Source organism: Saccopteryx leptura, chromosome 7 (assembly GCF_036850995.1).
Source record: "Saccopteryx leptura isolate mSacLep1 chromosome 7, mSacLep1_pri_phased_curated, whole genome shotgun sequence".
Taxonomy (NCBI): Eukaryota; Metazoa; Chordata; class Mammalia; order Chiroptera; family Emballonuridae; genus Saccopteryx; species Saccopteryx leptura.
The window spans coordinates 108,550,371-108,574,851 of record NC_089509.1 but is presented as its reverse complement, the minus strand read 5'-3'; the positions used below and the strand labels follow the sequence as shown (position 1 = coordinate 108,574,851).

The following is a 24,481-nucleotide window of genomic DNA, read 5'->3' as shown; positions in this document are numbered from 1 at the left end:
AGGGATAAAAGTGTTCTGTACTAGTAGGTGGTGGCGCTAGACTCCCTAGATCTATTCTACCCTGATTTGTATAAATGAAGCTCATTTTTCCTTGCACTGAGTTAATAGAGACATGTAACCTAGTCTTGGCTAATGAGCCATGAGAAAATCTCCTGGGCCTGCTATTGGGAATAGTTTCCTAGCTCATAATACAGATCCATAAGAAAGAAAGTCTATCTCTCTTCTTCCCCCAGTCTAGACTTTGTTGTGTCTATAAGTGATACCTATAACACCTTCCCACCAGCCAAGGCCAGGGCCAAAAGAGTTGCCACAAAGCTGGGCCAGAGCCCTGAGGTACCATACCTGGAACCCATACTAATTCTGGACTTCCTGTTATGTGAGATAATCGATTTGACTGTTGCTTATGCCAGTTTGGGTTGGGTTTGCTCTTATTTGCAGCAAATAGTAATTTAGCTGATTTGGATACACTATTTTTATGGACAACCTTAATTGTTAATAGTCATTTAATTTCACATTTTTTTTTGAGTTGTTCATATACTTGATAACTCTGACACAACCATCTGATAATAATTGTTAATATTCTTTGAGTTCAATTTTCATTCCAGGTATTAATATAGAGTCTGAAGCCTTGTTTCAAAAAGTGATATTGCTTATAGTCAATTAATTTGTAATTCTTTTCATTCCCTACCCTTGGTCACTTGTTACCATGTGTCGCTGGTTAGTGTAAAGTTAGGTGGTAGCCATGTAAATTTACTAAAAACTGATGGTGAATGAGTTGACCATACTAGATCCATATAGCCCATTTCTTTAGCTTCTAAAAGTCTGAAAAAAATTATGGAAAGAACTGCCTTTTTATTAGTAAATATTAAAAAAAAACTTCAGGTTATATAGCATCATACATTTAATCAAAATATTAAGGAAACATTTAATTTGCCATGCACTTAACATTGACAGTGAGACTCATCATTTTTCAATTATTTTGATGACATAAGGTCCAGCTTTGCTGCCCTCTTGCGCAGGACAAATGTGACAGGGCAGAGGGGAAAGGAATGCAGTAGCACAGATGAGGAATTGGACCACAGGTCATTTCCATAGCCCAAGTTTATACTTTGTGTGTTTTGAAAAGAAAGAATACAGCGCGAGAAAGATCGAGAGAAGTGACAACTAGGATACAGTGCTTTGTGTGTTTATTTTTAAAGGCCCATAGTTTAACTTTAAAATAAGCATCATGGCTTTTAAAGTGTTAATCCTAGAGAAACCAAATCTCAATCTACACGCAGAGAATGCGTCTTAATGATTTAAAGCTTGGGAGAGGTTTTGACCTGGTTGGAAAGTCAAAGCAGAGTTCCTATCATTGTTTCTTCTTGTTGGTTATTTTTAGGAGCCTTGCTGCCCCTCAGCCTCCCTGGGAGGACAGGTAATTTGGGATCTTCCTCTATTGATAAGAGACAGCTAGTAGATAGGCCTAGAGAACCAAACGTTGCAGGGAACATGAATGCTGCTTGAAAAGTGATGTAATTGACACTGATTCAAAAAAAAGAAATATACCCCCATGTTTATGGCAGCATTATTCACAATAGCAAAGATCTGGAAACAGGCCAAGTGTCTGTCAGTGGATGACTGGATTAAAATGCTGTGGTACATATACACGATGGAATACTATGGGGCCATAAAAAAGAAGGAAATATTACCTTTTGCAACAACATGGATGGACCTGGAAACTATTATGTTAAAGTGAAATAAGCCAGGCAGAGAAAGAAAAATATCATATGACCTCACTCATTTGAGGAATCCAAGGAACAATGTGAACTGAGGAACGGAATTGAGACAGAGGAGGGATCAAAGGGACCAGAGGAAAAGAGGACAGAGGGAAAGGGGATAATAGAATAGTATAAACTTGAAGGGAGGGGGGAGGCTGCTGTTGGGAGGGGGGCAAGAGAGATGTTGAGGGGAATACGGGGAGGGAGGATGCATTTGGGGCAACACTAGAATTTATGTAAACAATAAATTAAATTTAAAAAAAAAAACCACACAAAAACAAACCAAAAAAAAAAACCCAAAAAACAAAAAAAGAGAGAAGTGATGTGATTGAGAGAACAGAAGTATAAATACCAGATATAGATGACGGGGAGGCCATCCTGCCATTAGAATCCAGGTTGTCTCATTCTGGAGCTGGTACCCTTAACCAAAGTACTATATTATTTCATAGTTTAAGATCTTAGTGTACTGGCAAAGCACAGACAGGCATAGTTAGTCTATATGATGGCTTTAATACGAAATAAAACTTAAAAGAGCCAAAGGCCTTTATCATCCAGAAACATCCAGCCCCATAGCTTCACAGCTTCAAGGGAAGTTGGTATCTTTGATCAAAGAAACAGGCGCTCCATCCTTTACGTATTGACAGCCCTAGTCAGACACAAGCCTTGAGTATCAATCTCCACTTATCTGCTCAGCAAGCTACCTTCCTACAGTACAAAGAATATACAACAATATGAAGGGGTTCTTAAGAAATAATGTAGAGCTTACCTTTCTCAGTCAAAAGTCATGTTCTCAAGCACTCTACCTAGACATGCTTACTTGTCTCTTTAGAGCTGTTCTCCATCCTGTACTCTACTCTGGGTCTTGGAAGGATGACCTTCGAGAGCTCCATCAATGGGCTCCTTTGCCTCCTGATTTCCAGGCAGATTTATTCATTAGGAGGCACCAGCCAGAAGTCTGAGGGTAGGAGGAGAGTGAGGCCCCTGGCTCCCGCCACCCTGAGCCAGTAGCTTGGGCCCTCTCCTATGACCCTAGCTTGTCAGGCAGCCCTCTCCCATAGCTACAGAGAGAACTCTCTCTCCCAGTTCTGTGGCCACTTCTCCTCTTGGCCCTTCTAGCCGGGAAGTGCTGCAAAGACCCTCACAGCAGTTAGTCCTGAGATGTCTCCTCACCCCTGATCACTTCCTAACTCTGCCCACACATCTCTAAATAGTCCCTGCTCTAAAGTTGCCTCCAATTCCCTGTTTGAGTGAGAGCCACCTGTTTCCTGCAGGACCCTGACTGATATACAGCGGAAACAAACTTTGACTATTTTAAGCAAAAATGGAATTTGGGGAAGGCATGTTTGGAGTCACAAAAATGAGGGAAGGAAGGAGGACGAGGGTAGGAGAACAAGCAGGGATCAGAGGACTGCAGGAAAGTAGAAGAGCAGGACTAACAGCTAAAGCCATTCAGGGGAAGGGCCCAGGTGATTCACTGTCCCTGTGCCCTTCAGTCACCCACTCAAGAGTTTCTAGGAGAGGGTCTACTTGCCTGAGTCCACATTATACATCCCCAGACCAATCTGAGGAGTGGAGGGGGAGGATTAGGCCACTTTCCCTATTGTGATAGGAAGTAGACACCACTACCCACCAATACCAACCAACGGGAAAATCCTTTAAAACAAAATATCAGGGTGTTGCTAAAAAGCAGCACCCTCCAAAAGGACAAATGTTATTAAAATAATTAATAAAATATGACACTGCCTTAACAACCCAAGCATCTAAAACAATTTTTCCCAAAAGATGAAGGTTCCCATAGAGATAGGCACTTAACAAAGATTTCAGTAGCAGAGAAGTACCATTTCTAAGGGTCTCAGAAATGAAAATTCCTTAAAAGGATTTTTAACTGGGTTAGATATAAAGCTGTTGGTTTCATCCTAACAAGGTGCTCATATGCCCCTTTCTAAGAACTGAACATTTAATGGGTCTTCTGCCTAATAACCAGCCATTCTAGAACTAGAAGACTCACAAGCCAGTAACTACAAATAAACTTATCTCTAGGAAGTCATTCATTATATCAATTTGGGGCTAGAAATTGGCTCCAACAATCCTTTTCTCATTTGTTAGTCTCTTAAAGATTATTTTGAATCTCACCAGCAATCCTTTGCTTTTCTCTGATTTTGATTTTTACTAGTTCAAGATTTAAGAAGAAAGAATAGTTTTACTGTGAATGAAAGACAGTTTATGGAAGAAGTTTAAAGATAAAGCTATTTTGTTACATTTGTGGACTGTTGCATTTAAAATTTACACAATTACTAAATCTAGCATAAAATCTAGACTATTTACTTTTATAGCTCTTTGGAACCATGCTTTATCTCAACTCCAAAGTTAACTTGTCTCACAAAGACAGGGCTGATGACTTAACGTCAACATACACTTTCCTTGTCATGAATGAAAGTGATACATATTGTTCCCTGTAGATTTCCTGATACAGTTATTGTTATCAATAAAAGGAAATTCTTTTTCTTCAAAATAAAATTACATAGATGCAATGTTTATAATTTTCCATTGAGGATTTATGTTCTGTTAAATTAGGTTAGTTGGTTGTGTATATAAATGTTTTTATTTCCAAAATAATTATTTTACTGGAAAAAATGTGAGATAAACAGAACACTGTCTGGGCCAACAAGAAAGTTTCCAGAGCTGCCAGGAAGATGATTTTATTTACCATGACAATGTGATAAAAAAAAATTGAGTAGGTTCTTATAACAGACATTTTAAGATTTTTCTTTAATTTAAGATGTAACTTGTTTCATATGCTCTTCTATCTTCTATGTTTCCTGTCGTGATGATATATGTAAGGAAAATCTAAGTAGCCAAGAGGCATGGAGAAGACCTACTACAGTTTTCCCGTATGTGTCTGTGGTTATGTTTCAATAGAATCCTCTTCTAACACATCTTCTTATAAAGCACATACAAATGTAACTGCTCTAAATCCATACAAATGTTATGGCCTACAATATTTACTAGTTGCCTGGTGAAGACAGGAAAGCAGAAAATCTAGCCCTTACTTTCACTGAAGTGATAATATCTATAAATGCTCCCGATCCAATTTGAAAAACATACATCTTCCCTAATAGTCTTTGTGTATTCACAATCTTTGAACAGGTCTTTCTAAGTGAATCGGTAGGCTGTTGGCTGTGTTAATAATCAATATCAGCACAATCAAATCAGCAGGTCTCATATAATGATTAAAGTGGCTTGGTATCCTGGATACCTAGAAACTCAAGGCCAAGAAGAGGCTATTCCCTTTCACCGGCTCCCCGTAGAGCATAATGCCCAGTTCTAGACTGAGATGTAGAATGGGGGCTGGCCCACTCAGCCTCCCAGCTTTAACTGCACATGCCATACAAATAAGTGAAAATGAGGCCACTGTTTTCCTGTGTCAGGCCACCGTCAGCATAAGTAGGGACACCAATGAGCAGGCATGCGGCATCTAGCAAGTTCCAATTCCAATACTGCTTTCTCTGCTAGATCAGGTGGCAGTGAAGTTGGCAGAAAAACTAATATCCTAAAAGCTAATTTGCTAGTTGCAAGTCAGAGATTTCACTGGGCCTAGGAAAACAGTCTGCTGCTCCTTTATGAAGTATTTCACATACATTTTGAGGATGATGATTACCTAGGAAGAAAAAATATCTCTGATTTCTGGATTGGAGTGTGTAGCAGTTGTTGCCAAATCCAACTTGGGTCTCTGGTTTCCAAAATTTGAGATGTGAAAAAGATTTATACATTCTATGTTACTCACTGTAGTGCCTGATATGTAGCAGCCATTAAATACATATTTCTTGACTTATGAAAAAATAACTGAATAAATGAGCAGATTTCTTAATGACAGTTGCAGACAAATTCATTTTAAAGAGCTTTTCTTGGTCTTTGTGGTTAAAAGCCTAACGGAAGACAGAGTTAATAGTGTTTCTTTTGAACTCAGTCAATTTTTGCTTAAACAAAATCAACATATGAAAATCATGTTCACAAAACAAAAAGAACAAAGGGTGATTCTATGCATCACAATCACATGGAAGTATGCCGTAATGTACAGGGTTCCTAAATGTTGGGCCACAACAGCTTCTCAGGTTCACAGTGAAATGAGAAGTAACAGCTCAGTGTATTGTTCTTCATAAGGCTAAATTAATCAATTTAAGAAACTGTCATTTATTTAAAAACTGATCTTCCCTCATTTATGTGGTTAAACATCAAAAACAAACAAAGACAACATAACAGACCTAGTTTATGCTAGTTCTTCTTTTCTAATGCCCTTGCTGACCAAAATGAAGTTGGGGAACCTACATTGCTAACCCAGGTTTTTGACAATATTTTGCCGGTTTGTGAAATCCAAGTGCCGGAGACTGGCTCAGTTTTAAAATAAAATTCATTTTATAAAAGTATACAAGTGTTTTTAAATTAAGTTACATACCGACTAAAAGAAAAAGGGTGTAACTTTGGCCTTATCCATGGTAATACTAGCTAACAGGAATTGAATGGCTCTTCTGTGTTGAGCACTGCTCTCAGGCTTTTTAAAATGTATTAAATTATTTAAATTTCATAGCAGCTCAAGAAGGAAGTATTGTTATACCCATTTTACAGATGTGGAACCTCAGGCACAGTCAAGTCCTTACCCTCCAAAACACATAACATAGTAAAGTGGGAGAGCTAGGAATCAAACCGATGGCTCCAGAACAAATATTCCTGTATTAAAAAAATTGGGCCATATGAAGGTACAATCAATAAAAACCATTGGTGGTTGTATTCTAATGGTAATACAAATGGAAGTTCAATCACCCTACAGATTATAAAGGATCCAAGGTTCATACACAATTTAAATCATAGCCCCTCCCAATTTTACCTTACCAACCCAGTTCTTGATGACCTATTTTTAGCTTCAGTGTATACACAGACATTGCTTCAAGCAACATCCTCATTTCTTAATCTCATGTTTTGATTAGCAAATACAGAAAAACAAAACAAGAAAATATATCTTCAAATGGAGCATTTCAACCAAGTAGGGGATGAAAGTATACACTCAAATGTAGTCATCAGAATTAAGTTAATTTAGGGAAAATTCAACCTTATAGTAAACAAATAGAAAAGTATATATTTCAGTTTATCTGGTGTTTTTTAAATATATATATATAACTCCAGTTTCCAAATGCTAATTTAAAGCATTAAACCCTAGCTTCCAAAATACATACCTATCTCAACAGTAACTTCTTCCTTAAAATGAGATCACAGACATTAGTGGGAACTCACATATTCCTCTGTAGCATCAGAATCCAAATATAATATCATTTAGACAAAGAGGCAAATTAGAAAGTAAAATTCAAGACTGATGAATCAAACTTGACTAGACCTTTGATTACAATTTAAAAAAAGTCCAATTTTGCAGCAAATTGAATCAAAGACAATTATTTTGTCTTCCAATACCCACAATACTCTTGGTAGTGGTGAAAAATGATTGTTAGGTTAAATAATAGGTTTCTACCATCCTGTCTTATATTTAACAGCATTTCCCAAAATACTGCGCTACCATTAAGGGAGTTGTCATTTTATTTAAATGGTATGGAAAAGAAATTTTAATACTAAGAAGTCCTGGGTCCCTTAGAGAATATCAGGGATTCAAGAGTCCCTGAGCTTCTTTAGTTTAAGGAAATTTTGTGGGTCAATATCTCTACCTCTCAGTCCGGGAGTTTGGGTGTGCATATCCAATCCGAATACCTTGTTAAACATATGGGACCCTAGTTTCTGACATTACAGGCGATTCCTGAACAAACTCTTCCTTCAACTTTCTGGCTTCTGCTCAAGTACCCACCCCTTGTACACATGCCCCAGAAAAACAGAGGAACCAGTTCTAGGATGTAGTTATCCACCTTGCACCCAACGCTCCTCCCCGAGACTATCCTCCCGCCCCAACCCCAGCCCCCGCCCCGCCTCCGCCCAGCCCAGCCCAGCCCAGCCCAGTGGGAACCCAGCCCTCTACAGTCCGGAAAAAGCTCACCGAACTTCCCCGCCCACTCGGCCCACGTGACCAGGACTCCCCCCACCTCCGCTCCACGTTCCACCAATCAACAACTACCTCTACCTAGAACCCGTCTCCGACGCTCCCCTTTCAAAGAGGCAATTTACTCCTCCCACCATAAGCCCCGCCCCGTCCCCTATCTCCCCGCCCCGTTGGTCCCTCCCACTTCCTCAACTCTTTATTCCCCTCCTCCCCTTCTGTTGCCCCCTCCCGCGTCCGGATTTCGCCCCGCCTCCCCCGGGCTACCGCGCTAGCCCTCTTCTCGCGATATCTGAGCGTCCCCACGCGGCGGCGGTCGCCTCCTCCTCCCGTCCTCCCACCTCCTTCCCCCCAATCTCTCGACTCTCTGGCTCGGCTCCCTCCCTCCTCCCCCCTCCACCCTCTGGGCCGGATCTCGTCTCGCTGAGGCGGAGGAGGAGGAGGAGGACGTTCGGCTTGCGCAGTGAGATGTTTGTCCGTCGCCGCCGCCGCCGCCATCGCGGAGGAGCGCGATAAAGGGAGCGGAGCCGGACGAGAGGGGGACCCCGCGGAGCAGCCGCGCCAGCGCAGCCCCCCAGCCCAGCCCCGGCCTCGGGAGCCCGAGCCGCCGCCAGCCCCGCCGCGGCCGCGCAGGGGCCGGCCAGCTCCCCAGCCCAGCCGGGGGCCGCGCCGCCGCCCCCCAGCGTCGCCCCTCGCCTGCCGCCCGCCTTAAATGTGACACCGGCGCCTCGGAGTGCGACCCAGAGCCGCCGCCGGGGAGGGGACGAGCACCATGTCGAATCTGAGCAAAGGCACGGGCAGCCGGAAGGACACCAAGATGCGGATCCGGGCCTTTCCGGTGAGTCTCCGCTCGGCACCCGGGACGCTGGGGCCGGGGCCCCGGCCGGGAGCCGCACGCGAGCCCCGTGCTGAGGTCCCCCAACAGGCCGCAGGCCCGCCTCCCCTCCCCCCAGGCCGCTGGCCGCGGGGCGCGAGCCGGCCCGGTAACGGGGCGGCGCGGGGGCCCCGGCGCGGCCGCCCTCCCGGGCCGCTCCCCGCGCCCGGCGACCAGCCCGCGGCCGGGGCCCCGCGCTGGGGCCACCGCCTCCCCACATTGCTGGGCAGCAGGCCCAGCCCCTCGCTCTCCCGTCCCCGGGACGCGCGGACCTGCGGGGATGGGGACTGGCGAAGTCCTCCGTGTGTGCGGCCTGTGTGTAACTTTTCCCGTGTGGTTCCGTGGAGGTTTAACAGAACGCCCCAGCCGAAGAGGTGGCCGGCCAGCCCTTTAGGACGGGGAAGGCTCTGTCCTCTTTGCTTTCCCTTCCCCTCCTCAGGAAGCGCTGTGCCTCCAACCTGTCCTCGACGCAGTGACAGTTGTTCCACGTAATGCTCACTCGTAGTATACTAACAGCATCAGGTGTATTTATAGCATCTTTCGTCGCTTCCAAAGCACTTTACAAACTCTCCGGCGCAGGAATCGCCTCCCCACCTATAGGAACGTCAGGAGAAGCCAGCGGGAACACACGGACAATTGGTTCTCCATTTCTTAGCCCTGGAAGCCCAAAAGAACGAGTAGTCACCATCCTGGTTGCTTCACTCTTATAGGTGTTAGGGACTGCAAGCATAGCCTGTTCAGAAACTTTTTCTTTATAGCATTAGGTTGAGTCATGCGCTTGAAGGTGTTAAGTATATTAGGGTATTTCTTGGGGTGTCATAACTAATTCAGATAGTCAATGATTAAAATGTGCTGTGGTAACAGAGAAACTGGACACACTTGCTCATGTCGCTACAATAACAAGTATATGTCAAGAGAGACAAAGTGGCAACTAAACAAGGTTTTAAGACAGTAAAACTAGAGAAAGATCTTGGGTTTTCTTAAAACATAGGAACATATTGTGTAGACTCTACACAAAAGGGGGGTTTGTATTCACTTTTTAAGCCATGGTTTTTCTAAAGTGTAGTTTGCAGTGAGGAAAGATTTTATTAATAATATTGTAATTAAGTAAGAAAGTCATCCAAAGAATTTGACCTCCCTGAATTCTTAAAAGAAGACACCTCATGCAGATTTCTGAAATTGTAGTAATATGAATACTAATGTCAGTGTGTGGAAATGTCCCTCCTTATGTAAATAAAGGTGGGATGTACTCGGGAGAATTAACTGTTTTGAAGGGATTTTGAATTTTTGAAGTTTTTTCCTAAGTAAATGTGAGACACTACAAAGTGAGAAATGGTGACAAAAGAGCACTAATAAAGTCCACTAGCATGTTTTTCCATGTAAGGGAACAATGGGCTGGGTTTATGAATTTGTGAGTAATGTTAGTTTTCCAACCACCAAATCAGCTCTATTTTTTTAAGCAGAATTTAGAATTACTTAGTATTTTAAATAATTTCAGACAACATGTTTTCTAGAGAAAGTTTGCTGTTCTTGGAGTCTGAGTTCTTCTGATTCTCATTGTTACTAAAATGTGGAATCGCTCACATTTGACAGCAACTCAATTTATGTTAATATTCTGAATAACAAGTTGTACTTTTATATATGTATTGTCTCTCTCGTCTCTGTAGCTTTGCTTATGTCTACCTGTTCTCTCCTATTCCTTCGTTCATTCAACAAATACTGAGTATGTGTGCCAGGCACTGTTCTAGGGACTTGGGATATATCAGTATAGCTTGAAAGACCGAGATGGCTGCTTGTTAGGAGAGAATTTCCTTACTCCTTTAGCTGAAGAGTACAATATTGTGTGATAGCACTAAAACTAATATTTTTAATAGTATTATGGTTATCAGCTAATTTGGACCCTTTCTGTCTGACTTGTTGCCCTCTAAGTCTGTCTAAAATCCTTCAGTTTATGACTAGTGTTTGATATTCATTAATTAATATCTGCTAATTTTAAAAGCAAAGTGTTGTTATCCTTTCATAGTTATTAATACCATTCATAAGTAGCTCCTAATGAAAAGAACTGTTAAAGGTTTTTAATACATACATTCTTAAGTCCTAGTTCCTTCATTAAGGATAGAGATAGCCTCATTGGTATGGCGTTTCTCATTGGTAAATGAGGACTTAGAGACCTTCAGAATTCTCCTTTTCTTCCAAGTTAGTGATCTTTTGTGTACCTGTAGTCTGCATGTAACTGTAGTCTGCACAGATTGCTAGTCCAGAGTGGGAAATACATAGTGTTCCACAAAGAAAAAGTATTGTTTATGTGTGCACATATGTACATACAAATACTGGATTTTACATTACCATTTGGATGTATAGTCACTATAATTTAAGGGACATTATAGTTTAACCAAAGGTCTTAAGTGCTCATTTCAGATTCTGTTTTATAAAATTGGTGTGTGAAAGGTGTAAAAATATGTTTGGGGATTTTTTGTTTTCATTGCAAAAGAGAGTGGTAAGTGAACTTACAGGATATTTTATAGTCATGTAAACCTGTTCCAGGTACAAGTTCTTTTTAATGTTTTAAGTACATATTTTAAGTGTTTTTGCATCATTATTCACAAGAATAAAAGTTACAGCATACCAATTTTATGCGTGATTTACATTTTAAGTAGACCTTTTCATAAGGTTTCAAGAGAAATGGTTCTTTTAAAGATGAAAACAATAAGGAACTTCCCCTATAAATTGTTGATGGAGGATACATTTATCTCTGTTTTTAAGCTTTCCTGCAGTGCACAGAATGTATGTCCTTTAACATCTTTTTGTTTTTTGGGTACCCAAAGTAACAGCAAGGGCCACAAAACCTTTTTAAGGTAGGAGACAGTAGTTGCCTAACTCCTGGAAACAGTGTGGATTGGACCAGAGAATGCTGCCTCAAGAAGTTCCTGCTTCTCTTTCCTTGCTGCTGCCATGTGTCTCACTCCTGAGCTTTTGTTCCACTATGTGGGATTAGTTGCTGTCAGATGAACCTTTTGTTCTTATCTCTGAAACGCCATTCCTCACCATCTGTACTGTCCAGGGTTTTGTCCACATGAGCTTGAAAAGTTTGATTGGCTTGGAGGACATATTTGAATGGAAGTGCTAGCCTATCCTGTGATTTGCCTTAATTGGCTTAGCCTTCAGTTTAAGACACATTTTGGAAGTGATTGTTGTTAGAGTGTCATCTGGAAATGACTTCAGTTGCTAGTTTATAGAAGCATGATAATCACAATAAAGAATCTCTGATTGTGATGTCCACACTATAATTCTAGATGAGCTTACCAGAGCTCTATCTGTGTGGCATGGACAGGGAATGATGTGGAGGTTACTGTTAGATGTAATCCATAAAGTGACTGACATTATTAGTAAGAGATTGAATTTTAAGATTATTTTTGATGTACTTAAGGGCACAAGAACTTAATGACATTTGGGGACAGTTAATGTTTTTGTTTTTCTCAGGTACATAGTATTTGCCAGATTTGGGGAAACAGCTTTCATCTTCATAATAGGTTTCTCTTTCTTAGGAAAAGTAATTATTGCCTAGAACTACCTGGACTATACATACAGGAAAACTGAATAATAGTTTTGCAAATCACACAGGGTGGGGAGTTAACTATAAGTTTGTTTTTCATTCTCTGATATTTTCTTACAGAGAAATTCCAGAGTAAAGTGTAGCAGATTCATTAAAGTGTTGCTTACATTTAGATTAATTCTTTCTTTTTAGTAGTTTTAGCATAGCCAGCTATGTATCAATAGTTGTAGTTAGAAGTTGAAAAAAGCATAAGGTAGTTACCTATAAAGTATTTATTTTTCATTAACTTCTTAGATGGCAGTTCAGAGGAACCTGAAAAAATTGTTAGTACCAATATTGAATTTGAAACTATTTTTGATAGTATAGATACAATGTGAAAATTTGGTCTTTTAAATAATGGATTAGTCACAAGGTTGATTCATTCAGACAAAATAGAGAAAGCTTCATTTGTTTGTACATCATTCATTAAGTAATAGAATTTTTTTAGTTTAGGAAGATTATATAATTAGCACTAGAAAAAATAGTATTCCTTTTGTATTATAAATTGGGAGACCTTAGAGATAATTTTTTGCTGTTATTTTCATTCAAGGTTATCTTGATATTCTTTAACAATTTTGTTAATTTTTTTAATAAAAGTTGCTGGACAACTTGTAGTTTTAAATAATGCAACTTTGAGAATAGTTATTTTTTATCCATTGTAAAATCAACAAAAAAGTAAGAACAAGTCACTGAGATGAAAAGTGAATTATAGTTCTTGTCAATCAGTGTATCGTGAGAACTGTTCAGTCATAATCTTTCAAAGCAATGAATTCATTTTAGTAGCTTTTTTGATTACAAGTGATGCATATTCATGATAGAAAACTTGATAAATACCTAAATTTAGAAATAAAGAAATAAAAATTATCTATAACCCTACCACTTGGAAATAAATAGTATTAAAACATTTTGATGTGTTTCCTTTTAATCTGTCATACACATGTGAGCACAGAGTAAAAGTGAGGTACTATATCATTTTATATACTGCTTTTAAAAAATACAGTATATTATTATACATATATTTTATGTTAAATGTATTGAAAACATAATTTTTGATGACTAATACTGTATAATACCTCAATTTGCTTAATTATTTCCTTTGCCAGGTATTTTGATTAATTCCAGTGAATCCATATTTTCTCTTCTAAATAATGCAGCTGTGACTAGGCATATAAATATTTGAGCTCATTTTGATTATTGAATTACTGGGCTAACTATAGTTGATATGTATTACCAAATTGACAGGTAATAATAGTATTACTGAATGCTGTCATGTGCCATGCACTGTTCTCTGTGCTTTACATATATAAACTCATTTAATTTGTCCAACTCCACAGAATACTACTATTCTCATTTGTTTTCCTAACGAGGCCTTGAGAGGTTAAGTAATTTGCTTAAGGTCACTATACTTAAGTGGCAGAGCTGGGATTCTAAACCAGACAGTCTGGCTCTAAAGTGATGCTCTTAAGAATTAATTATACCTTTCACGGTTGTGGCATTTTAACTTCTGTGTAGCAGTGTCTTAGTCAACATATATGTTTAGTGAAAAGAGTAGTACTTTAATGCTTTAATTTATATATCTTTGACTACTTGTGAGACTGCAACTGTGGATAGCCGAGGGAATTTTTAGTTAGTTTTGTGTTAAGAGTGTTCACTGTATGTACAGTCGTAGGAATATGCCTAAAATGTAGAGAGACTGAGTATAGGAGTGAGGGCTCTGGCTTGCAGGGGTCTGAATGTCACTCCACCTTGCCTCGCTGTGTTATCTTGAACAAATTCATTAACCAGCTAGCCTGAGTTCTCTCCTCTGTAAAATGTGAGTACCAGTAGTACTACTATACAGGGTGGGTGGGACGTAAAGAAAAGAAGGGATTAAAATAGTACCTAGCACACAGTTAGCTATTGCTATACCAGCATGTAGCCAGGATTATACTACAGTTTAAATATTAAAACAATGTTATTTTTGCAAGTAGTTATATGGATATACTATATTTTTGTCATACTGTTCTTTTTTGGTAAGTTTTTAGAACTTACATGTTGGAAAGCCTACAGAGTGGATTTGTGAATGACACCAAGAAACTGTTGTCAAAGGATATAGGTTTGGTACCACTGGGGCACTTCAAAAGAATGTGGCTGGCTTTTAGGGGATAGATTCAAAAGAGAAGTTCCAATAATGAGTTTCACATAATCATTGGAGTAACTTGATTGAAGATGTAAACACTCATTTGGTATGTACACTCTTATGTACGTTAAATTTTTATCTAAAAATACACTTTTTAAAATTTCCTACCAATTTTTTCTCCCTTCTCCACACTCCTTCTCTACCCTCCTTTTTTGTTTCACTTATGAACTAACTAGGTGTGGTCCCTCCCCAAAGCTTATACCAGACACCCTTTTGAACCACAGAGCACTTAGCATAGTGTTATAAACAGTGTGGGTGGTTATTGAACAATTGATTAAATGAGAAACTAGTTCATTAAGCCAAACCATAGTAATTGATTTATTTGGTAAATCGATACAAATAGTACTCTGAAATGTTTGAGCTCTGCAACTATAGTGTAAGTGAAATCTTAAGATATAGCAGGTCATTAATGATTATGTTGCACTTTCCTCAGCCAGCCAGCCTAGTCTTCTGAAACAGTAGTGACTTGAAAGGAAAGATAGGATGAGGCATTGACAGCAGCCTTGGACTGAGCGTCAGAAGGCTTCATCTCCGGCCCAGTGTTTTCTGTTTATGAGCTGTAGTTTACATTTTGCTCCCTCCACCTTGACTCTTTGCTCCCAATCTGTTCACCTGTACACTGTGAACCCCTTCTTCACTCCTCCAAATCCATGGCCTGTTCTTGGGATTCTTAGCCTTTTCATCTGAAATCTTTGCTAAGGATACAGGCTTCTCTTGAATAGAGGTGTCTGTTTTCTTTATATCCTTGAATCACTGGGCCCAGGTGCCATTTATTGGCATGTCCGTCACCACTTGTGGTTCAGGGCCTTGTGAACTGTTCTTTCTGAGTGCCTTTTACGACTGTGTTCTAACTTCTTACATGTGCTTCCTCAGTTACTGAAAACTTTAGAACCTTCTCATTCTCTTGTTTAAGTCTTAACTTGATCCAGTGAATATAGACAAAGTCATTCATTTATTCGATTGAAAATGCATTTATTATATGTTTCTACTAGGGGTCAGGCACATGATATACAATGATGATCAAACAGACCTGGCCTCTTCTATATTTGTGGTCTTTACCCTGTTTTGGAGCTTGTCATCCTGCTACTTTAGAAATCTTAAACTCCAATATTGCCTTCTATCCTAGCTCCTCCATTTATTAGATGTAGGAGTTGAGCAAATCACTTAACCTCTGTCAGCTTCCTCTTTTGTAAAAAAGAAAAACAATAGTACCTACCTCATAATGTACGAATATAATTAATACAAATTAATAGAATTATTAGAATTAATACTGTAAAGCTCTTAACAGTAGTACCTGGTACACAGCAAGCATTATAAATGAATGTATGTTGTGATTATTACATAATTACTCTATTGTGCTCGTTTCCTTCTCCCACTGAGGTCCTCTTGGGTCTCCAGAGGCTTTTTCACTCTCCCCAGCTGGGTCCTGTTACAGTTGTCCCTTCTTTCCTGCTGCCTCCTCAGAGCAAGGCCAGAAGAGAAGCATCTTGGATCATTCCACCTGTGTGCCTTTAGACTGCTCATATTGTTTAGGCTATTTTGCATTCCTGATGAAAATTGCAAGGCACGGTGGTCTTTTTAACTTGGCTGGGCTCTTAGTGCCTCTGGCCAATTTTTTTGTGTGTCTCTTGTAAGCTCCCCCTCCCTTCTCCTGCATGGGCTATTCCAGACTTCAGTCACTACCCTTAAGCTCTTTAGTGAGAATTCTCTTTCTTTTTCAAAAAGTTTTACTGCTTCACTGAAAACTAATGTTAACTTGTGTAAGTCCCTTCAACTTTCTTCCCTTTCAGTCACCTTCTTTAACCTGTATCTTGAGTCATTCTCAGCTCTGCCTTGCAAGTCTCAGAGAAGGAGGATGTTTCTTGTCCTGTCTTCCCTATCTTGGTAACTACCCTGGTCTGTATGTTCTGTAGTAGAACATGATGTTCTTTGTCAGTGCAGTACAGTAGTGTCCCAGCAGCGCCCAGTGGATGAACTAATAGACAGTTTTTTTCTCATCTTGAAGATGGGAACTATAGCAGTCTTTCTCACAGATTGTGAGGATTAAAAGAAATAATGTCAGAAAGTGCTTTCTAATCATGGCATCACTGAGAATTTTCTAATCATAAAATCATTTTCTAATCCTAAAGTCACAATTTTCAACTACAAGTGTAATGTGTTTTATGTGGGATAGTTCTTTTCAAACTCTCATAAGGTCTTATATTAGGATCCAGGAACAGTGAAGTAAGTGTCTTCAAAAATCTTCCTCTCTGGTAGTTCAGAGCAGTTCCTGCATTGCCATTTGTACAAGTTGTTTAGCCATTGCTATAAGGTCAGTAGTCATTAATCTAGCCTTTTTGAAGTTAAGGATAGCCCTACTTGCTCAGGTTGATAAAGTTAATAGGAAATTGAGAACAGAGACAGTAGTTGCCTTAACCCAGTGGTTCTCAAAGTGTGTGCCCTAGAAGATTTCCAGGTGCACTTTATGGTATTCCAGAGAAATATGTGCCTGTTGGGAACCAAAAAACCAACAGGGTTTTTGGAGTTTAGATTTTGGGGGACAGAGGTGTGGGGAATTGGCTGTAAGCTGATAGTCTGCTCAACCCCCCCACCTCACTTGCCTGATTAGGTTGCAGAAGACTGTTAAGCTGTGGTGCTGGATTGTTTACACTACCCCCCATGTTCCCCGGAAAGACTGGAGGCAAGTTTCTTCAATCTTTTGGTATAAAGTTAAGATGATATGTATGGTGGCGGTTTTCTGCACTCAACACGGTTAAGAGTAAAAAGAGAGGAATTCGTCAATGTATTGACGAGGAAATGAGAGTTTGCCTTTCAAATATATGCCCAAACATTGAAGAAATCGCTGGGACACATCAGGCTCATGTTTCTCATAAACACAAGAATGAAAAAATTTAACACATTTTGCTCAGACCTGCCAAATTTACTAAATCTTACTAAGAATGTATTTTTATATATATATATATAACTTTTGTCGTTTTTTATTTTTAACCCCTTTTTTACAAATTCTAAAAAGCATAACATAAAAATGTTTTTTAATGTCAGAATAAATTTAATTTTGTTGTATTTATTTTGTTTAATTACCATAAAAGCACGCTTGGACTTTATATTTTTTTCTTTAATATTTGACTTCATTATTATAACATATTTCTCAGAAATTTGTATATAGTGTGCCTACAATTATTTATAGGATTTTAAATGCGCCCCAACTTCAAAAAGTTTGACACTGCCTTAACTCCTAATCCAGAGCTTTTACTACAGGAAAGCATTACTTTTAAAGTTGAAAATGTGATTGAGTAGAACTTCTTAATTTGACTTCATTTAGTACTTGTAATCATTGAGAAAGGAATGGACCCAAATTTGTTCTTTAAATGAGAAAGACCTACTTCTAATCAAAGAGTAAAGACTTTAAAGGGATATCTTTAAGAAAATACAACATTCTTTAGAGATACTTTTCTCTAAAAGCAAGCCATTTTGCTGAGAGGAATACTTTCACAGTGATTGTAAGTCATTCCTATCTAAAGCAGCCCTTCACCAGCAACATTTAGCCTCTTGTTTGCCCTGTCCTCTTGAAAGTAGTCATGAAAGATTTCCTTTTTCCTTTCCAATATGAGAAGTTTATAATATTAGTAACTATGACTTGTTGAATGCTTTACCTTGTGTTAGGTTCTGTTTTAGGTACTTTGAACTAATTATTTCAAATCACAACAATCTTTAGATGATATTGGTCCTGGTTTAAACCTATCTGGGGTTTGGAGACCTAGTGAAAAACATTTATGTCTATGGAAGGGCAGAGCTGGAATTCAGATCCCAGGCATGTCTAACTCAAAAATTTGTGTTGTTTCCATTGCACCATATTGACTAATTATATTCTGTTAAGAATTTGCTAGATTCTGAAACATTTATGTTTTTTAAAAAAATTTATTGATTTAGCCTGACCAGGTGGTGGCGCAGTGGATAGAGCATCGAACTGGGATGTGGAGGACCTAGGTTCAAGACCCCGAGGTTGCCAGCTTGAGCGCAGGCTCATCTGGTTTGAGCAAGGGGTCACTCGATCTGCTGTAGTCCCCCCCACCCCAAGGCACATATGAGAGATCAATCAATGAACAACAAAAAGCTGCAATGAAGAATTGATGTTTCTCATCTCTCTCCCTTCCTGTCTTTCTGTCTCTATCTGTCCCTCTCTCTGTCTCTGCCACCAAAAAAAAAGAAAAAAAAATTTATTGATTTACTAGAGGGAGAAAGAGAGAAACATCACTTTGTTGTTCCACTTATTTATGCATTCGTTGGTTGATTCTTGTATGTGCCCTGACTGGGGATCGAACCCACAACCTTGGTGTATTAGGTTGACGCTCCACCCAACTGAGTGAGCTACTTGGCCAGGGCTTTGAAATATTTAGTTTCTTAATAGGAATATATTGGAAAATTCTAAGCTTTCCATTTAAATTATTAGCCAGGGATGGATCCAGGATGCCTTGAAGTTTATATAATGTAGTACTTACTGTCTATGAAAAGAAATCAAAATTAAGTTCTGAGCCTTGGAAGGAACTTTTTTTTTTTTTCAGACTTAAGCCTCACTCAATTCAAGGTACAGGCACCACTCATAAGAGTAAATGTTACAAGAACTTTTAATCAAAGTATATATTCAGTAAAATTTGAGTATATACATTGCTTAAAGGGGCCTTAGTGTCTATTTAGTCAAAATCATAACCTAGAAGAAAGACATATTAATTGTCATATTTATGAGTCAAGACGTTCCTTTTTAAATTATAAGGCTGATTAGCACACATTTGTTCACTTCCTTTTTTCAGTTAATAGAACTTTATCTTGTTAAGTATGTTAGAAGAAAGTGATTCATTGAAGTTACTGATATATGTAAATACTTTAATATAATCTTTAACTTTTTTGTCTTTGAGACTATACTAAGAAGTTTAAACAGTGAAATGAATTTTGAAGGACAAAATTCAGACATTTTAAAATGTTTCACTTTTCCTCATGGTATATGCAAATAAGACACGAAAGTGGTGTATTTTTTGGATGAACCCCATCACTAGCCAAATAAACAAGTGACTTATTTGCTATTTGTATTTTAATTTTTAAAAACAATAAGGGACTTAAGAAAGAATTTGTTCAAATCTTATTTACTAGATGAGGAAACAAATAGAGAGGACTTTAATTTATAGAAGAACCTTGACTTTAGAACCCTGATATGCAGTTGAAAGCTTTTTTTCTCTAGACCAAACTGAAATAAGCATTTGGCTATAGAGATGGAGTGTTAATATTAGCCTATTCAATTATAAAATAATTTTTTAATGTTTTGAGCACCCAGGCATTTTGAGTTGATATGACTGTAAGGTTCAGCTAACTTAGGGTACTTGGACTCCTTCATTGCTCTAACGAGCCTGTGATCTTGAAGAAGGCTCTTAGCCACAGTTTCCTCATTCGTAAAATGAAGAGATTTTAATTGGGGATTATTCTAACTCTAAATATTTTTATAAAGGTATCATATTTACACATAAGTCTAGGAACTGAATGCTAGTGTGGTCTGTGGCTTAAAATGTTTTCTGTGATGTTGCAAAAGTCACCTCTTTTCAGCCTTAGAATTTCTTTGAAAATAGGAATGGTATGTTTTAGTGGTGATGGTTAAATCCTATGAGGAAGCAGTGAGAAAGTGAGCTGTCTTCTACATCTTTCTGTGTGAGTTGGTAGTTTTAGAGAAATTTTGAGCAGATTTGGTTACAGTTAGGTTCATTCATTTAAAAGACAAAGCTAAGCCCTGGCCAGTTGGCTCAGTGGTAGAGCGTCGACCTGGAGTGCAGAAGTCCCGGGTTCGATTCCCAGCCAGGGCGCACAGGAGAAGCACCCATCTGCTTCTCCACCCCTCCCCCTCTCCTTCCTCTCTGTCTCTCTCTTCCCCTCCCGCAGCCTAGGCTCCATTGGAGTAAAGATGGCCTGGGCTCTGGGGATGGCTCCTTGGCCACTGCCCCAGGCGCTAGAGTGGCTCTGGTCGCAACAGAGCGACGCCCTAGAGGGGCAGAGCATCTCCCCCTGGTGGGCGTGCCGGGTGGATCCTGGTCGGGCGCATGCGGGAGTCTGTCTCTCCCCGTTTCCAGCTTCAGAAAAATACAAACACATAAAAATAAAAGACAAAGCTAACTGACAATTTATACTATTTAATGTGTTTTTATCTCTTCCTTTGGATTGTGTGTAGTTGATTCTAGTGTAAACTAATTTGTTAATTGCCTTACAGTTTATAGAGTTTTTTACACATCATAGTTTTAGAAAAACTGGTTTACCCATAAAAAAAAAGACTTAGTGACTTCAGCTAAAGAGAAGACAGGATTGTCAATTTTGATTAAAATCAATAATTTTAGACTATAGGATAGAAATATGGAAGTCAAACATACGTTCAGATGTATTTCTCCCTGTAATATTAACTACTGCTTTTTAAAAATTTCATCCCAAATATGAGTCTGTTTTTCTGTTATTTCTGTTTTCCAGATGAGTGTTTAAAGAGTAATTTTATATACAGGATCCTTAATAGTGTTTGGTGTTTGATAGTATATTGAGAGATACAGCAAATGTTTTTATTTCTTTTAAAAAAATTTTTATTGATTGATTTTTAGCAAGAGAGGAAGGGACAGAGAGAGAGGGACAGGAGTGTTGATCTCTTTTTGTATGTGCTCTGACTGGGGATTGAACTGGCACCCTCTGTGCTTCAGGATGATGCTCCAACCAGCTGAGCTATACGGCCAGGGCATGTTTTTATTATTTTAAGGTGTTGATCATACAGATATAACTAATTGAATAGGGAGGATTTCTAATTATAATGTTTGAAGAATTTCAGTCAAGGTGAATGTACTGTGTATTCTGGATAAAATGTGTTTCAGGGTGGCAAGTAACATCTCTTTAACACCAATATAGGATAGTGACAAATTCCTTGCTTCACTGAGAGAATACTTAAGGTTGTATCTTTTTGTCGTCTTCATCAGACTGAAATGTTACATATACATTTTTTCACAAATGTATAAGTAATTCACAGAGACACAGTTGAAATAATACTGTATTGTTTGAAATATTAAGTCAGTCATTATTTAAATGGATGCTAATAGGCTAATCTGGAAGCTTGACTTGTGTTTTTGAAAAAAAATTGTTTCAGATTCTCAAATTGATTTTTGAACAGCTTACTCATGCTGAGATCTGAAATGCAGATTATAATTGAACCTTCTGTTGATGATTTAGCTTTCTCATCATGTCACTGTTCTATAATTTAATGATATTGAGGGCCAACTGAGGGTAGATCAGATTCCAATCGTCCCAAGCTACTGTGCTTTTTTTTTTATTTTTTTACTTTTTTTTATTTTTATTTTTCTGAAGCTGGAAACGGGGAGAGACAGTCAGACAGACTCCCGCATGCACCCGACTGGGATCCACCTGGCACGCCCACCAGGAGCGATGCTCTTCCCACCAGGGGGCGATGCTCTGCCCCTCCGGGGCTTCGCTCTGCCATGACCAGAGCCACTCTAGCGCCTGGGGCAGAGGCCAAGGAGCCATCCCCAGCGCCCGGGCCATCTTTGCTCCAATGGAGCCCTGGCTGCGGGAGGGGAAGAGAGAGACAGAGAGGAAGGAGGGGTGGTGGTGGCGAAGCAAATGGGCGCCTCTCCCATGTGCCCTGGCCGGGGATCGAACCCGGGTCCCCCGCACGCCAGGCCGATGCTCTACCGCTGAGCCAACCGGCCAGGGCCAGCTACTGTGCTTTTTTAATTGATCATCTTTTTCTCTCTTTCTTTGACATCACTTTATTAGTTTTGGCAGCTCAGTCCCTCTCCTATCAGGTCTCCACTGAAACTAAAGAGAAGCAGTTAAGCAGACATCAGTAGTCTTAACGTTACATTCAGATTTATGTCTTTAGAACTATATGTCTTTTCAGTGTAGTAAAAAAGAAATTATTAGACAAGTGCTGTGTGCCAAATGCTTTCACAAAGTTACTTAATTGCCACACAATACATCATCTTTCCCATTTCTCCCTCCACAAGCAGATGAGGAAAGTTTGGAAAGTTAACTAACTTGTCCAAAGTCTGAATGCTTCCCATTGGGCTGTTTTCCTCAAAGTTTGGATCTTTGATTATATTCTTGCTGGTTGAGGTTGCTTGAAGATTAACTGATGGATAAATAGGATTGTAGCAGATGTCATGAATTATTATGTAGTTATCTGTCATCAAATAACATTCATCATCATTAACAATAACTGGATTGCATTTAAATCATATTTTTGAATGTTGTCTAAGCATTGTGCTGTGGATTATAAAAGAAAATAAAAGAAAGGAAGAGAGACTTTATATTACTCTGAGTTGCTTACAGTCTGGGAGAGAACTTCTTTTCATAATTTATGGCATAGTTGTGTTTGACTAGAACACTGCCATTCCTCAGATATTTGTACCAAAGCAACATTTTTTGAGGCTGAAGCATAAAATTAAGATCAAGCATTTTTCCTTGTTTATTTTTTTCAGCAATGTCATTCTAAATTGCTTGGAATTTCAAATTCTCACCCTTTTCCCCCACCCTCCGTGTTCTAAATTTCTTGTAGAAAATTATTTGCAGGGGACTAAAGACTTCTTGTCCTTTGTATATAGTGAATGTGAAGGATACAGTTCTCTTCATTTTAGTTTTAATTGGCTCATGCAGTAGTTCTCTCCTATTCTTAGTAATTATTCGACCTTCAAGATGTGTAAGTATATGATAGAATTACATCCTTTCAAATTCAGATGTTTTGAAGGTTATGTGTTTGTATCATTTGAAGTAATGTTGATGTAAAACTAGAGATGTTTGTGAAAGACAGCCTTATTTTTATTATTGGCACTTCTTTTTTCCCCACTGATGGGAGGTGGGAGGGAGAAAGGGAGGGCGGAGGGGAGGCAGAGAGAGGCATCAACTTCTTGTTTCACTTGTTTGAAACTATGATTGCCTCTCATACCTGCCGGGACTGGAGATCAAACCCGTGACCTCTGTCTGGCTCATTGCTGAATCCAATAAGCCACCCGGCCAGGGCCTGCTGTTGCTACTTTCTAAGGAGGAAATTTTAATACTGGATTGGCGAAAGGTAAAGGGAAGTTCACTTTAAAAAATTAATGTCTCGATGTGATTTTTAAAAGTGTTACTAAACCTTAACAATACTACTTGGTTGTCTTTCATTTAAAAAACTTTTTGCCTCTTTTCCTGCAGAGTAAATTTACTTTTAATGCTGATCACTTTGTAACTTGAGCTTCTCTGGGGATAGATACTGAATATACCTAACAATTAGCAAATATTATATATTTGTGTATATATGTGTGTGTGCATTTCATTTTATCATTTTACTGTTTTATTGAAATATTGTTACCAAATCCCTTGCTGAGTATATTTGCAGTTATTGCAACAGAGGTAATCACTTTTATCAAATGGAATTAAAAGCCCACTCTCATAATTTAGAATAGTTAAAATAAGAACATTATAATTTTTTTTTTATGTACTTAAAACTAGGGCCTTTAAAATTTGTGACAGCTAATGTTGTGTTCTGCATTAAGGATGGGTGAGTGAGAAATTAAAGTTTATTATTACATGATCATTTTGCAACTGTTGTTGACACGTTCACTTGAGGCCAAGACGAAAGCACGTAATGTAGGAATTTGTACTTGAAGCTAATTTCCTTTGTCGTATTGTTTTTGGACTTGTTTAATTTTGGGAAAGATTGTAGCATATGGATCTTCACCTTAATGACCTTTTCCTCTCACTAGTTTCCTTCCAATTAAAATTTATTAATAAAATTCATGATTTTGCAGTCATGTGAGGTATTTAGTTAGGTGGATGGAAAATTTGAAAACATTTAATACCTGAAATTTGAGTTTGTTGTTTGCACGTTGTACTCTATTTGAAAAAGACTTTTTATTATTTAAAAATTGTTCTTTGCTATTGCTAAGCACATTAAAATATTCTTCCATGTTACTGTGCTTAGTAATTCAAATGTTCATGTTTTCAAAATTGCATTGGTGTAACATATGTAAAACAATTT

General features: G+C 38.8%; 1 protein-coding gene across 2 annotated transcripts in view; it reads left to right on the top strand.

The window, feature by feature from the left end:
* Nucleotides 1–8,124: 8,124 nt before the first annotated feature.
* CUL3 (cullin 3) overlaps nt 8,125–24,481 on the top strand; it is a 110,736-nt gene continuing 94,379 nt past the window's right edge. Inside the window, exon 1 of one of the 2 annotated variants that reach the window (XM_066344947.1) lies at nt 8,125–8,629. In XM_066344947.1, coding sequence (XP_066201044.1) covers nt 8,564–8,629 — 66 coding nt within the window. In that variant the 5' untranslated portion in view covers nt 8,125–8,563. The remainder of the gene's footprint in view (nt 8,630–24,481) is intronic. The other variant, XM_066344945.1, reaches the window with a different exon arrangement.